This window comes from Saccopteryx bilineata, chromosome 3, assembly GCF_036850765.1.
Source record: "Saccopteryx bilineata isolate mSacBil1 chromosome 3, mSacBil1_pri_phased_curated, whole genome shotgun sequence".
In the NCBI taxonomy this organism is placed as follows: domain Eukaryota; kingdom Metazoa; phylum Chordata; class Mammalia; order Chiroptera; family Emballonuridae; genus Saccopteryx; species Saccopteryx bilineata.
Window position 1 is genome coordinate 302,227,906 of NC_089492.1, and position 12,848 is coordinate 302,240,753.

Genomic DNA, 12,848 nt, shown 5'->3' on the forward strand with positions numbered 1-12,848 from the left:
GGCCCTGAGGAAACAGAAATAACTGAGAGGTTTTGAAAGACAGTGATGAAAAAAAAAAAGATGGTACTGATTACAGAAACAGGAAGTCAGTGAAGGGAAGTTTTGAGGGAAGAAAATCCACAGTCCCAGAAGAACCGTGCTTTCTTCTGAGAAAGGTGATCAGTCCTCTCACCCGCTCCCCACAGCTCCCTCTGCCCTGGGGTCATCCTCCCTGTGATGGCCCCATGGGCTCCTCCAGGCACCAAGAAGAGAGTGGAGCAGCCTCCATTTCCTCACTCAACAATTCACAACTGATCCTCAATCCCACACCATTACACCCCTTGATCCCATCTTAACAATGTCCCAAATCCACCACTAGATTCCAAATGTCTTGTCTGTGTCATCCTATCAGCCTCCTTCCTGGTCCTCCCACCCAGGCCCCTTTCTCCCCTTCTTTCCTCTTTCTACCCCCTGATGACCCTTCCTATAGCCAATCAGGTCTGAGCCTGCCTGCTCCATCCCCTCCACCACTTTCCATCCTCAAACACCGCCCAGGTTGCATCATCTCATCTTCAAGGCTGTGGATAATCAGGACTGAGCTAAACTCACAACCCCAGCAGATACGACTTGCCCTCCACAACCAGACCCGTCACAGTCAACCACACTCCCCTCCACCGCAAACCACACACAGAAACTGAGCTATTTTAGAATGCTGTGCCTTCCTCAGCTGCTTCCTCAGCCACTGATCCTAGCCACCTGCTTTCCAACCTGCTGGATCAAGAAACATCCTGTCTCATCCCACTGAACTGTAAAGGTAGTTTGTGCTATATGTTTCTATAACAGTTATATGAGAAAACCACATAAATGACTTAAAATACAGATCAACATGCCATCCGGGGGCCGAGTGATTCTTGGAGTTTTATGGTTGATAGAGTTAATTATCAATGGAGCCTGCCTACCTGACATTTTCACATAGTGGGAGCTCTTTTAAAACAGAACTGTGTCCTCACTCTCTATTGCTTAAATTTTCTTTCCATTGACTTCAAGATGAAATCCCAAATACTTGCATGGTGTGCTAGATCCTGTGTGACCAGGTCCCAGCCTTCACCTGATAGCCCTCACTTCTGAGCACAGCTCAAGGTCATTCTGGTCAAGGATGCACCTAGGCCACCACCTCTGCATGACCCGTTAGTGCCTTGGGGCAGTCTGTCCCAGAGAAAGACCCTTGACAGCCAGCTGCCAGGTTGCATGATGTCTACCTGTTATTGAACTTTGCTGTCTCATTTTCTTTTATCTTCAAATGCGTATCTTCACAACAAGACAGTAATGCACTGTCTGCGTCTAAATATCTGTATGTCTGTCTTCATCCATCTGAGCTCATGTGTCCAGGGACAGACTCTGTCAGCCTCAGCAGTGACTCTCAGAACCCGGCACTGACTGGATGGGGTCACTGCTCAGTAAATATTGCCTGGCCGCCTGGCCAATGAGAGAAGAAAGAAAATTGCATGTACAGAGTCTCAGGAAAGGGAAGTGACTACTTACTGAAGGTCATAGACATTCTAGAAAAGACAGTGTCAGAATTGAGACAGAGGCTGGGCTGCTTCTTCTCCTGCCTTGCATTCTGCACCCTCGTGTCCTGGGACAGGTGTCACCCTCTGGATGTAGGTTTGGCATGAGGTGAAGACAGAGCTTGGTGAGACTGTCTGGTGAGACTCAGATCATCTGAAAGGTCTCAGAGCTTGCTGTCTCTCAAGATCTATCCTTCAGGGAGGGGCCACTTCCCTTCTTGTGAGGCCACTGAGGAGGAACCCTTGACATGTCACACGGATCCTCAACCTGGTTACACTGCATTCATCCACTGTCTTACCAGACTCTGAATTTATATGTTGTCTTCACACTGCTGATCATGGGAGGACGCAGCATGACCCCAACGCTCACTGTCCTTCTCTGCATTGGTGAGCTCTGGGGACAAGGGGGAGGATAGATTTCTTCCTTCCCCAGGGGCTGGTCATTAAGACCCAGGAATTACGGGGCTCAGTGGGGCAGGACTTCTGCCGGAGGGATGTGCTCAGCCCCATATCTGTCCCCAGTGCTCAGGGCCCAGCCAGGCCTGGAGCTCTTGTGTGTGTGAGGGGGACAGTGCTCACAGGGACTCTCTTCCAGGGCTGTTTTGGTGTCTGTGGGACCATGTCCAGGCAGGTGAGTCTTCCCCAGACCTCCTGCTTCAGCACAGTGACCCCCTGGGCAGCTGGGGGAGCACAGGGTTTGTAATAATAGTGACCAATCTGGGAGGGGCCTGGAGCGACATCTGGGAAATGGAAGGGGTGAAGGGATCCTCTGACATTTCAGGTCTGATCCTTTTCCAGGGCTCCTCCCCAAACCCTCCATCTGGGCTGACCCAGGCCCCAGGGTCACCAAGGGGAGCCCTGTGACCATCTGGTGTCAGGGGTCCCTGCAGGCTAATGCCTACAGTCTGTATAAAGAGAACATCACTCACCCCTGGAAAAACAGTGTCCCACCAAACCCCAGCAACAAGACAAGCTTCCTCATTGAATCCACGGGCTCACAGCATGCAGGGCTGTACCAGTGTGCATATTCCACCACTGAGAGCATATTGTCAGAGCGGAGTGAGCCCCTGTTCCTGGTGGTGACAGGTAAGGGAGACACCAGGTCTCCTCCCCACTGTGGGCTCCTCCTCAGGGGTAGATGGAGTGGAGGGTGGTCTCAGGGGGACCTCACCCCTCACCGTCCATACCTTGGCCATGTGGAGTGATTGTCTCCTTTAACACAGATCCCCCTTCTCCCTCAGGAGTGTATGCTGCACCGTTCCTCTCAGCCCAGCCAAGTCCTGTGGTGGCCACAGGAAGGCACGTGTCCTTCTCCTGTAGCTCACAGAACACATCGGGCACTTTCCATCTGCTGAAGGAGGGAGGAGCTGACCCTCCCCGACACATGGCATCCACGACTCAGGCTGGGAAGGGGTCCCAGGCCGTCTTCCCTGTGGGCCCCATGGGCACCTCCCATGCGGGGACCTACAGGTGCTATGTTTCTCCCACCTCCTACCCCCATGTGTGGTCACAGCCCAGTGACCCTCTGTACATCCAGGTCACAGGTGAGAGGACAGACCCCTCTGTAACCCCATCTGTTTCCTGGGCCCAAAATGACCAACCTAAACTGTGTTCCCAGTGGAGCTGTGGAGTCAGTAACAGTGGCCCCTTCGGGCAGAACCACAGATGGGATGCTAGGGAAGGAGCCGGGAGAACTCTCACTGCAGCTCTGTGGGCAATAGGGTGTGTGTGCCCTGAGTGCTACTGTTTCCTTCCCCCAGGTGTGCACAGGGAGCCCTCCCTCTCGGCCCAGCCTGGGTCACTGGTGCTGCTCGGACACAGCCTGACCCTCCAGTGTCACTCGCAGTCCGGCTTTGACAGATTTGCTCTGACCAAGGACGAGGGGCTCACACGTCCCCAGCGTCTGGATGGACAGCACAGCCCCATCTTCCCCCTGGGCCACGTGAACCAGACCCATGGGGGCCAGTACAGGTGCTACAATGGACACAGCCTCTCCTACATATGGTCGGCCCCCAGTGCCCCCCTGGACATCCTGATCACAGGTGAGGGGACCTGCACTGCCCCGTGTCCTGTTGTCAGCTCAGGGCTCTGTGCCCAGGGTCACCCTGGTGGTGATGGGGCCCAGGAGAGGGTCTTGGAGCAGAGGCTGAGATGGGGCAGTGGTCTAGGGCAGTGGTCCCCAACCTTTTTTGGGCCATGGACCAGTTTAATGTCAGAAAATATTTTCATGGACCAGCCTTTAGGGTGGGACAGATAAATGTATCACGTGACCAAGACAAGCATCAAGAGTGAGTTTTAGACGGATGTAACAGAGGGAATCTGGTCATTTTTTAAAAATAAAACATCGTTCAGACTTAAATATAAATAAAACGGAAATGATGTAAGTTATTTATTCTTTTTCTGCGGACCGGTACCAAAGGCCCACGGACCGGTACCAGTCCACGGCCGAGGGATTAGGGACCACTGGTCTAGAGGGAGGGAGTGAAAAAGGAAAGTGAGGTGAAAGGAGCTGGAAGACACCCACCCAGAGGGGCTGAGAGGAGCTGAGAGAGGGTCGCAGACAGTCCCTGGGGAAGGACCAGGTCCCTCAGCTCAGGGTCAAGGGCATGTAGGGAGGGGTGACTACACATCACAACCTCCTCTCTCCAGGAATGTACACAAAACCCACCCTCTCCATCCAGCCGGGACCCTCAGTGACCTCGGGAGGGAACGTGACCCTGCAGTGTGTCTCTGAGGTCTGGTTTGACACCTTCCACCTGCACAGGGAGGGGTCACGGGATCCTCCCCAGCACCTTCGTCTGCAGGACATGTCTTCACCCTCTCAGGCCACCTTCACCATCAGTGCTGTGACCTCAGGTCACAAGGAGACCTACAGGTGTTATGGTTCAAACAGCACCTCCCCCTACCTGCTGTCACATCCCAGTGACCCCCTGGAGCTGGTAGTCTCAGGTGAGGTTCTGCAAATCCCACCACCCCTGTCCTTGTGGCCAGTTCAGGACCCTGTCCCCATGGGACCTTTGGGCTGGAATGGAATGAAGGAGTCACAGAAGGAGGGTCAGCAAGGAGGACCCTCACTGCCCAGAGGGTTGGAAAAAGCTAGAGCTCCCCCCTTCCTGCCTCATTGTCACCTCATCCCTGAGGTGCAGACATGTTCCCAGGGGACAGGGGAAGGCTGAGGAGGACCAGGCTGACCAAAGGAGAACAGGCCAGAGACGCCCATCCTGACCCCTTCAGTCTCCTGTCCTTGTGGCTTCACCCAGAGAGACCAAAACATGAGTGGGGGCAAGCAGAGGTCGTGATCCCAGAGAGAACAGGATCATCTGCTCTGACATGACTTGTCTCCCAGGGGGGCTAGGGCCAGCACAGATGTTGGGGGCCATGGTGTTCCAGGGCTCTGAGGCTGGCAGGTGACAGGTGGGGTGGTCATGGCAGAGGGAGATGCTTTGGTCCCACACAGGGAGGAGAGTCTGGGTTGAAGTGGGGAGAAGGCATCTCTAGCTTCTTGCCCCCCATTCTGACCCCCAGGAGGCTCTAAGCACTGTTCTCCACCTCAAAATCAGGCCCTTAGGAGTCTGTGAGAAGGGGGGGAGGGGTCAGTTCCGGTCTTGGTTCAGCCACTTCCTGGGGAATGGCCTGAGAAAGTTCCTTCTTCTGAGGAGGACCCATTTCTCGGATGGCTGCTTGGGGGTTCCGTGTCTGTGTGCATGTGTGCAAGTGTGTGTCTGTGTGCAAGTGTGTGCCTGCATGTGTTTCTTTCAGCATGTGCACATGCACATGTGTGTGCGTATGTGCATGTTAGATGGCGTGACTGTGTGTGTATGTTTGTGTGTGTGTGTGTGTGTGTGTATGTGTTGGGGACACAGGTGTGTCAGATCCTTCCCCCATTAGCCTTCTAGGGTGCAGCCGTGGAGCTAGGGACAGCTGCCTCAGGCCTGGTTCAGTTCCCTGCTCTGCTACTTCCCACCTGTGGGACCTTGAACATGTCACTTCTTCCGAGTCCTGGGTTCACAGGCTGTGGTACAGGTCCCCTGCCACAGCCCTCACTGTGAAAGCCCTCAGCACATGGCCTGGCTCTGTCTGGAGCTCAGGAGGGCAACAGCCCTCCCTCCTGTCCCTCCCAGACACTCACACTCCCTGTGCACACGAGTCCCAGAGGTGGGTGGGTGTCAGTGTGTGAAGCGGAGATGGACGTGGGCTGGAGAGGGCTGGTGATGTGTTTGCTGACAGGTCTGCATGCACTGGTGTTCTACCTGGAGGGGACGGGGGCTGCATAAATAATAATAATAACAGCACAAGGAGACCCGTAGTCCCTGTTCCAGGTTGAACCCTGCCCCATCCAGGTTGGGTAACCTGGGGCAGATGGTGAACCTCTCTGACCCTCAGTGGAATGGGGGGTGGGGTCAACAATCCATGTGCACAACGGTGGGGAAGGGAAGAGAAGATGGATGACAGCCCCCCCAGCACGTGTCTCGCATACAGTAGGTGCTCATTAAATGACATCGTTGGCTCATTCATGACATCACTCATGTCCAAGGTCTCCCATGGTACCTGAAAGTCCTGATCGGCATCTCACTGGCCCTCGTCCTACTGCTCTCCCTCCTCCTCTTCCTCCTCTGCCAACAACGGCCTCAGAGCAAAGGCAGGATGTCAGGTGAGTAGGGGACAAGGTGGCCTGGGTCGCAGAAGGGGACTCAGAGCACCAGGCACAGGAAAATCAAGTAGATGGCAGTCATCTGAGACAACGATTTCTCCAGAATCTTGAGGCAGAAAATCTAGCAAGAAACAATGTCAACACAGATGTACAAACAGAAGGTGATCTTTCGTTGTTTTTAATCTCATGAAATATTAGAACATACATATAGTGTATGTTCAGGTTTCCTTCTTTCCTGTGGAATCCCATGGGGCGAGTCCTACCCTCTCACGGCGGACACTGTGCCCCCTGCCCAGCCCAGAGAGAGGCTGCTCTCTCTGACCCAAAGCCCAAAGACAGAGGCCTGCAGATCAAGTAATTCCTGCCCCTAAGACCCTAGGCTCCCACCTCCCATGACTCCCACCTCCTCCTCCCCCAATATTCCTGTCTCGTCTCCTCCCCCAGCTGCAGCCCAGCTGGGGATGCCCAGGAAGAGCCCCTCTGTGACAGGAAGAGAGGGCTGCCCTGGGGGAGGGACAGGTGGGGAGGGTGTGGGGGTCAGGGTTGGGAAGGACTGACATCCTCACTGCGGCACCTGGCACCTCCCTTCACCCCTGTGTTAGTGGCCCATCTGGGATGGGAACAGGCAGGGTCTGCATCCCTGAGATCTCAGGGACCCTGCTGGGACACACCCCCATTCTGTCCCAGCAGATGCCACGAAGGACCCACAGCTTGCGGAGAGCATGGAGCTGGACCCTCAGGTGAGACCCCTGCCCCTGAGGCCACCAAGGACCTTCCTGTTGTCCATGTTAATCCAACAAACACTTCCCTGTCCTCACCTCACCTGGTTCACAGGAGTGTCCCACACTGACCTCTCCTTCTGGGCACCCAGGTCACCCTGCTGTGACTCATTCTTCCTGGTTTCCTTGTGACATCATAGCCCCTCCTATGTGCTCCCCTTTGCTGGGTCCTGGTCTTCTGTGTGACCTTGTGTGGCCCCAGGTCTCAGGAGGATGCGTGAATCAGCCACAGGTCTCCAAGGCCCCCTTCATTCATTTACCAGCAGATGTGAGGGGAGCTCACTGTTTACCAGCTCCATCTAGAGCCACAGTGCAGCCCTGAGCAACACGGTCTCCACACTCCTCCAGCTCACTTGTGGGGGAGGGAGACACTGTGCAAACAAGGGGACAGTGTCCTAGAGAGCAAAGTGCTGTGAAGGAAAATAAACCAAGAGCGGGTGATAGAGTGCATAGGCATAGAGGGGGCAGAGAAAACAGCAGGGGCAAAGATCCTGAGGTAGGAACTGCTTCTTCAGCAAGATGGGCCTTGTGGCTGGAGCCAAATGAGCAAGAGACAGTGTGTTATGATAAGAGTCAGAATTGTAGAAGCATCCAGATGCCCCAAGGCTTAGGAAGTCCCTGTAGGTTCAATCAGAAGAGTGACCTAATCTGATTTAAAGTTCAACATCATCACTCTGACAACAGGTGGATGATTGACTGGAGGGTGTCACCAGTGGAACCAGGGGACACTGTCTCGGTCTCACTGTCTCTGCAGCAGAACAGGCACGATGAAGACCCCCAGGGAGTGACGTACGCCCAGGTGAACCACTCAGGATCCAGACTCAGGCAGAGAATGGCCACCTCTCCTTCCTCCTTGTCAGGGGGATTGCTGGACACGAAGGACAGACAAGCAGAAGAGGACAAGCAGATGGACAGTCAGGTGAGTCCTATGATCTCCAGGGCCCTGGACTCCCCCAACCCCATCTATGTTTCATATTCCTCACTCTCCCCCTGTTCCAGGCTGCTGCCTCTGACGCCCCCCAGGATGTGACCTACGCCCAGCTGGACCACTTGACCTTCAGACAGAAGATAACCGCACCTTCTTCCTCCCGGTCAGAGGGTCCCTCAGATGAGTCCAGTGTGTATGCTGCTCTGGCCGTCCACTAGCCCAGGGAGGACCCAGACTCCACACTGCAGGAAGATACCTGCAGGGACTCTGAAAGGCACAGGAGCTGCCCCATGGACACTCAGCTAGTGACACCAGCAGCCTGGACACCTGACATGGACCCCCAGCATCTACTGGGACCCTCTGGGAGTCACTTGATTTTGCAACTGAAGTTAAGTAATGTCCCTGCATTTTGGAATCAATGCCAACAGACTTCTCAATAATCAATGTGTCAGTTTAAAACCAAAACAAAAGTGAGAGAATGCTTTCATTAAATGAATGATGAACGATAATGTAAATATTACACATTGAACTTATGAAATGGAAAATTAAGGACTCTGAATTGGTATAAAAATAACTTTTTTAAAAGATACCAGGTTAAGTAAAATTTTGAGTAACTCATTGGTTGTCAAGATTCCAAGGGTCTTTGCAACTGAAACCCATGACGACGGTATTGTCATTCCCACCAAGTCACGGGGTTGCTGCCCATTTTAAGAGGGTGGAAACCTGGGGCCATGAACGTAGGTTCCGGAAAGTGAAGATATGTCACACAAAGACGTGAGTAACATGCACGTGACACACATGCTCCTACCTGTCACAGGGACACATCTCACTCACCTGTCCTCTGTGGGGACACGCTGGGTGGTGTGATGTTATGAAGAAGTGGTGCTCCCAGCCCCACACGGAGGACTCTGAGAGAACACGCCTTCTGTGAGCAGACATGTGGGTAGTGAACAGGAGAACGCACCTCTTTGTAGACATAACTGACAGGATGTAAAGACCCATACGGGCCCCAGGAGAGAAGCAGACCCCTTGCCTGTATGGTCAGGGGATTAAAGGAGGCAAAAGTGAGTATAAGGGCCAGGACACCCAGAGAGGTGGCATGTGTGGGGACAGAGGTACAGGAGGGGGCACAAAGCCCCTGGACCTTTGAGTCCGATATTAATGTCCCCTGAGAGGGCCGTTGCAGACAGTCAAGGGATATAAAGCACAGCACAGGGAATGTAGCCGATAATAGTCATAACTGTGTGGGGTGCCAGGTGGGGACTTGTCTTATTGGGGGGATCTCTTCCTAAGTTATATAACTGTCTAGTCACTAGGTTGTGCACCTGAAACTAAGGTAATAGTGTACCCCGACTTTGAAAGATAAAAACAATTTTTAAATGTCTCCCAGAGAGCACTACCGTAGACAATTCCTTAACAGCCAAGGGGCAGGATGGCCCGCTCAGCAGATACTAACCTCTGTGCCTCTGTGCCTCGCGTCCAGTGTGTACACAGTGGACCTGAGAGCACAGTCCTGGTGGCTGAGGTGGATGCTGTCCATGAGCCTGGTGTAGGGGACATCATTTCCTGGACAGGGATCTAAGGACAGGCTCTGCTGGCTGTCCAGAGACCAACACTGAGCCCACAGTCCTGTGTCTTTCCTACGGAAGTACAGACACATGGTTGCAAGCTGATTTCTCCCCTGATGCAACACGCAGTGATAGACCCTAACTAGTGTGAGTGTGTTTTGCGTGTGTGTGTGAGTGTGTGTGTGTGTGTACTGAGGCACAAACTAGTGTGAGTGTGTGTGCGTGTGTGTGTGTGTATGTGTGTACCGAGGCACAAAATGTGACCCTTTAAGTGTGTACTTAGACCGGCTTTGGGAAATGCAAACATTCATGGAACAACTATCACCACAATCAGCATGTACACCCCAGTCATCACTTCTAAAATCCCATGGTGATAGGGTTTTAGTTGACATACTTCCCACAAACCCAGGCTGAAGCAGATAAGCTCTTTCTTCTCTATGTATTAGTCTTTCCAGTTCTAGAAATTTGCAGGAATGAAAACATAATGTATGTCTTCTTTCATAGGGATGTCATTTTTTTTATTTTGGGTTTTTTTTAAGCTTTCTTTTTTTCTCTTTGGTTTTCAATCGTTTGACTATGATCCTGATGTGTGTGGGCACAGCTTAAAGATCAATGTGGCTAATGATTTGTCAATGTTATTAGCATTTTGGGAAGAATCATCTTTGGATTTCATTGATATTTGTTACTGTTTCTTTTTTTTATTTTAGTGAGAGAAGGGGAGGCAGAAACAGACTACTGCATGTACTCCAACCAGGATCCACCCAGCAAGTGCACTAGGGGGTGATGCTCTGCCCATCTGGGGCCTTTGCTCTGCTGCAACCAGAGCCATTTTTTAGCACCCAGTGCCAATTCTCCAATAAAGACATGACTGCAGGAGGGGAGGAAAAGAGAGAGAGAGAGAGAGAGAGAGAGAGAGAAGGCAGGGTGGAGAAGCAGATGGGCATTTCTCCTATGTGCCCTGACTGGGAATTGAACTGGGACTTACTTCCACAATCTGGGCTGATGCTCTACCACTGAGCCAATCTGCCAGGACAGTGACTGTTTCTATTTCCCTTTCCCTGGCTTCTGGCCTATATTGCCTACTATGCTGACTCTGGAATGAGTTTGCTTTTCTTGTTCTTGTGTCTTAAGGTGGGAGCATAGTCAGTGATTAGAAGTGGTCTGTGTTTGACGTTAGCACCTGTTGTTCTTCTCTTCCTGTAAACACTGCTGTTCTGAGTCCCACTAAGTTCAGGAAGTTCTATGTTTATTTTCACCCAGTTCAAACTACTTTCCAATTTTTCTTCACTTTCTCCTTGCCCGCAGAAGATTCAGAAGTCTGTCATCCAGCCTCCAAATAGCTTATGATCTTCTAGATATCTTTCTAGTAATCTATTTTGACTTCATCCACATTACAATCAGGAAAGACGTGATGAATCAAGTTTATTTCTAGTGGATAAGCTTTGTTATATAACCAAGGATGTGGCCTATGTTGACTAACATTCTATGTGCATTTGGAAAAAAATGTGGATTTAAGCCCTGGCTGGGTAGCTCAGTTGGTTAGAATCATCCCAAAACACTACATTTATGAGTTCAATCTCCAGTTAAGACACATACAAGATTCACCAATGAATGTACAAATAAGTGAAACAAAGAAATCAACATTTCTCTCGCTCTCTCTTTCTATCTCTTCCTCTCTCTTTAAAATAAATAAGTAGCCTGACCAAGTGGTGGCACAGTGGATAGAGCATCGGACTGGGATGCGGAGGACCCAGGTTCGAGACCAGGTCGCCAGCTTGATCGCGGGCTCATCTGGTTTGAGCAAGAGCCTATAAGCTTGAACCCAAGGTCGCTGGCTCCAGCAAGGGGTTGCTTGGTCTGCTGGAGGCCCAGGGTCAAGGCACATTTGAGAAAGCAATCAATGAACAACTAAGGTGTTGCAATGCGCAATGAAAAACTAATGATTGATGCTTCTCATCTCTCTCCTGTCTGTCAGTCCCTATCTATCCCTCTCTCTGACTCACTCTCTGTATTTGTAAAAAATAAATAAATAAATAAATAAATAAATGAAATTTAAAAAAATAAAATAAAATAAATAAGTAAATAAAAATTTTAAGAACAATGTAGACTTTGTTGGAGACCAGGAGAGTAATGGCGGTATGAGAGATACTCCTAGTCTCTCCCATTGAGATCTCAACAAATTGAACAACTATAACACAGTGAAGCAACCCAAGCTGGGCTTGCAGATGCATCTGAAAGATCCAAGCACTGGCTAGACTAAAGTCAAAGGGTTGAAAGTGGGGCAGAATATAAAGCATACTCGAGGTCAGCTTTGGAGAGAAGCCCAGAGTAACTGGGTTTTGTCTGCCAGGGCACTGTTGAGGGGAGAAGCACAGAGTGACTGGGCCTCCAGACTGCCAGGAGAAGCAGAGAGATTGAGAGGCAGAGGGGAAGATACTAAACCAAAGCGGCAGCAGAACAAGGGGTCATAGCCAGTGTTCCAGTGGTCTGCCTGCAGCCTGCACTTGGTGCAGAGACAAAGAAAATCAAAGTGTGGCCCTCCTATCCTCCCAAATTTCACCCCTCTCCCCTTGCAAGTCTGAAGAGTGGCAGAGACAAACCCCACAGCTAACTCTTCAGAACTACTCTCTCTCTGAAACAGAAATGCTCTGTTTCTGGTCCCGTGGTCTGTTGAGACATGAGAAGGAGCACCCAGAGGCCTGAGATCGCCACTGCTAGAACTCTAAAGCTGGAAAGGCAAAGCCATAAAGCCTTCGCAAAATGCCTCAACCACCATCATGACAGCAGCTCCACCTACATCATTGCTACAATGACATCTCAGTGGAGGACAGCTCAGAAATTTTACAGAGCTAAAACTTATAACACAGAGACACTTACTGAAACAAAAACAGTAACCTCTCTGAACCAAAAAATATTTTCCTTTTTTCTCTACTGAATTTTATTTTCCTTAATTTGTATATTGTTATTCATATTTTTATGGGTGTTTGTTTGTTTTTCATGTCTTTTGGTTTTCATTCTTTCTGTGGTTTTTCTTTTTTACTTCTCATTATTTTTAAAACTTTTATAGTTTTCAATATATAAGTCCTTCCTATCCTTTCTTAAGTTTAGTCCTAGGTATTTTATTTTCCTGTTGCAACTATAAACAGAATTATGTTTTTAAGTTTATTTTCTGAAGTTTCATCTTTGGCATATAGGAAAGCAATAGACTTTTGTATATTGATTTTTGTATCCTGCAACTTTAATGTATTGGTTTATTGTTTCTAACAGTTTTTTGGTAGAATCTTTGGGGTTTTCTGTATACAGAATCATATCATCTGCAAAAAAGTGATACCTTTAATTCTTTTTTCCCTATGTAAATACCTTTTATTTCTTTCT

The 12,848-nt window shown here is 50.4% G+C and overlaps 1 protein-coding gene across 1 annotated transcript in view; it reads left to right on the forward strand.

Moving 5' to 3' along the window:
• Positions 1 to 1,558: 1,558 nt before the first annotated feature.
• The window catches only part of LOC136330146 (leukocyte immunoglobulin-like receptor subfamily B member 3), a 29,357-nt gene continuing 18,067 nt past the window's right edge, over positions 1,559 to 12,848 (forward strand). Inside the window, exons 1-10 of the mRNA XM_066266651.1 lie at positions 1,559 to 1,934; positions 2,143 to 2,178; positions 2,346 to 2,633; positions 2,789 to 3,091; positions 3,308 to 3,589; positions 4,197 to 4,496; positions 6,082 to 6,198; positions 6,886 to 6,938; positions 7,732 to 7,896; positions 7,977 to 8,122. Coding sequence (XP_066122748.1) covers positions 1,796 to 1,934; positions 2,143 to 2,178; positions 2,346 to 2,633; positions 2,789 to 3,091; positions 3,308 to 3,589; positions 4,197 to 4,496; positions 6,082 to 6,198; positions 6,886 to 6,938; positions 7,732 to 7,896; positions 7,977 to 8,122 — 1,829 coding nt within the window. The 5' untranslated portion in view covers positions 1,559 to 1,795. The remainder of the gene's footprint in view (positions 1,935 to 2,142; positions 2,179 to 2,345; positions 2,634 to 2,788; positions 3,092 to 3,307; positions 3,590 to 4,196; positions 4,497 to 6,081; positions 6,199 to 6,885; positions 6,939 to 7,731; positions 7,897 to 7,976; positions 8,123 to 12,848) is intronic.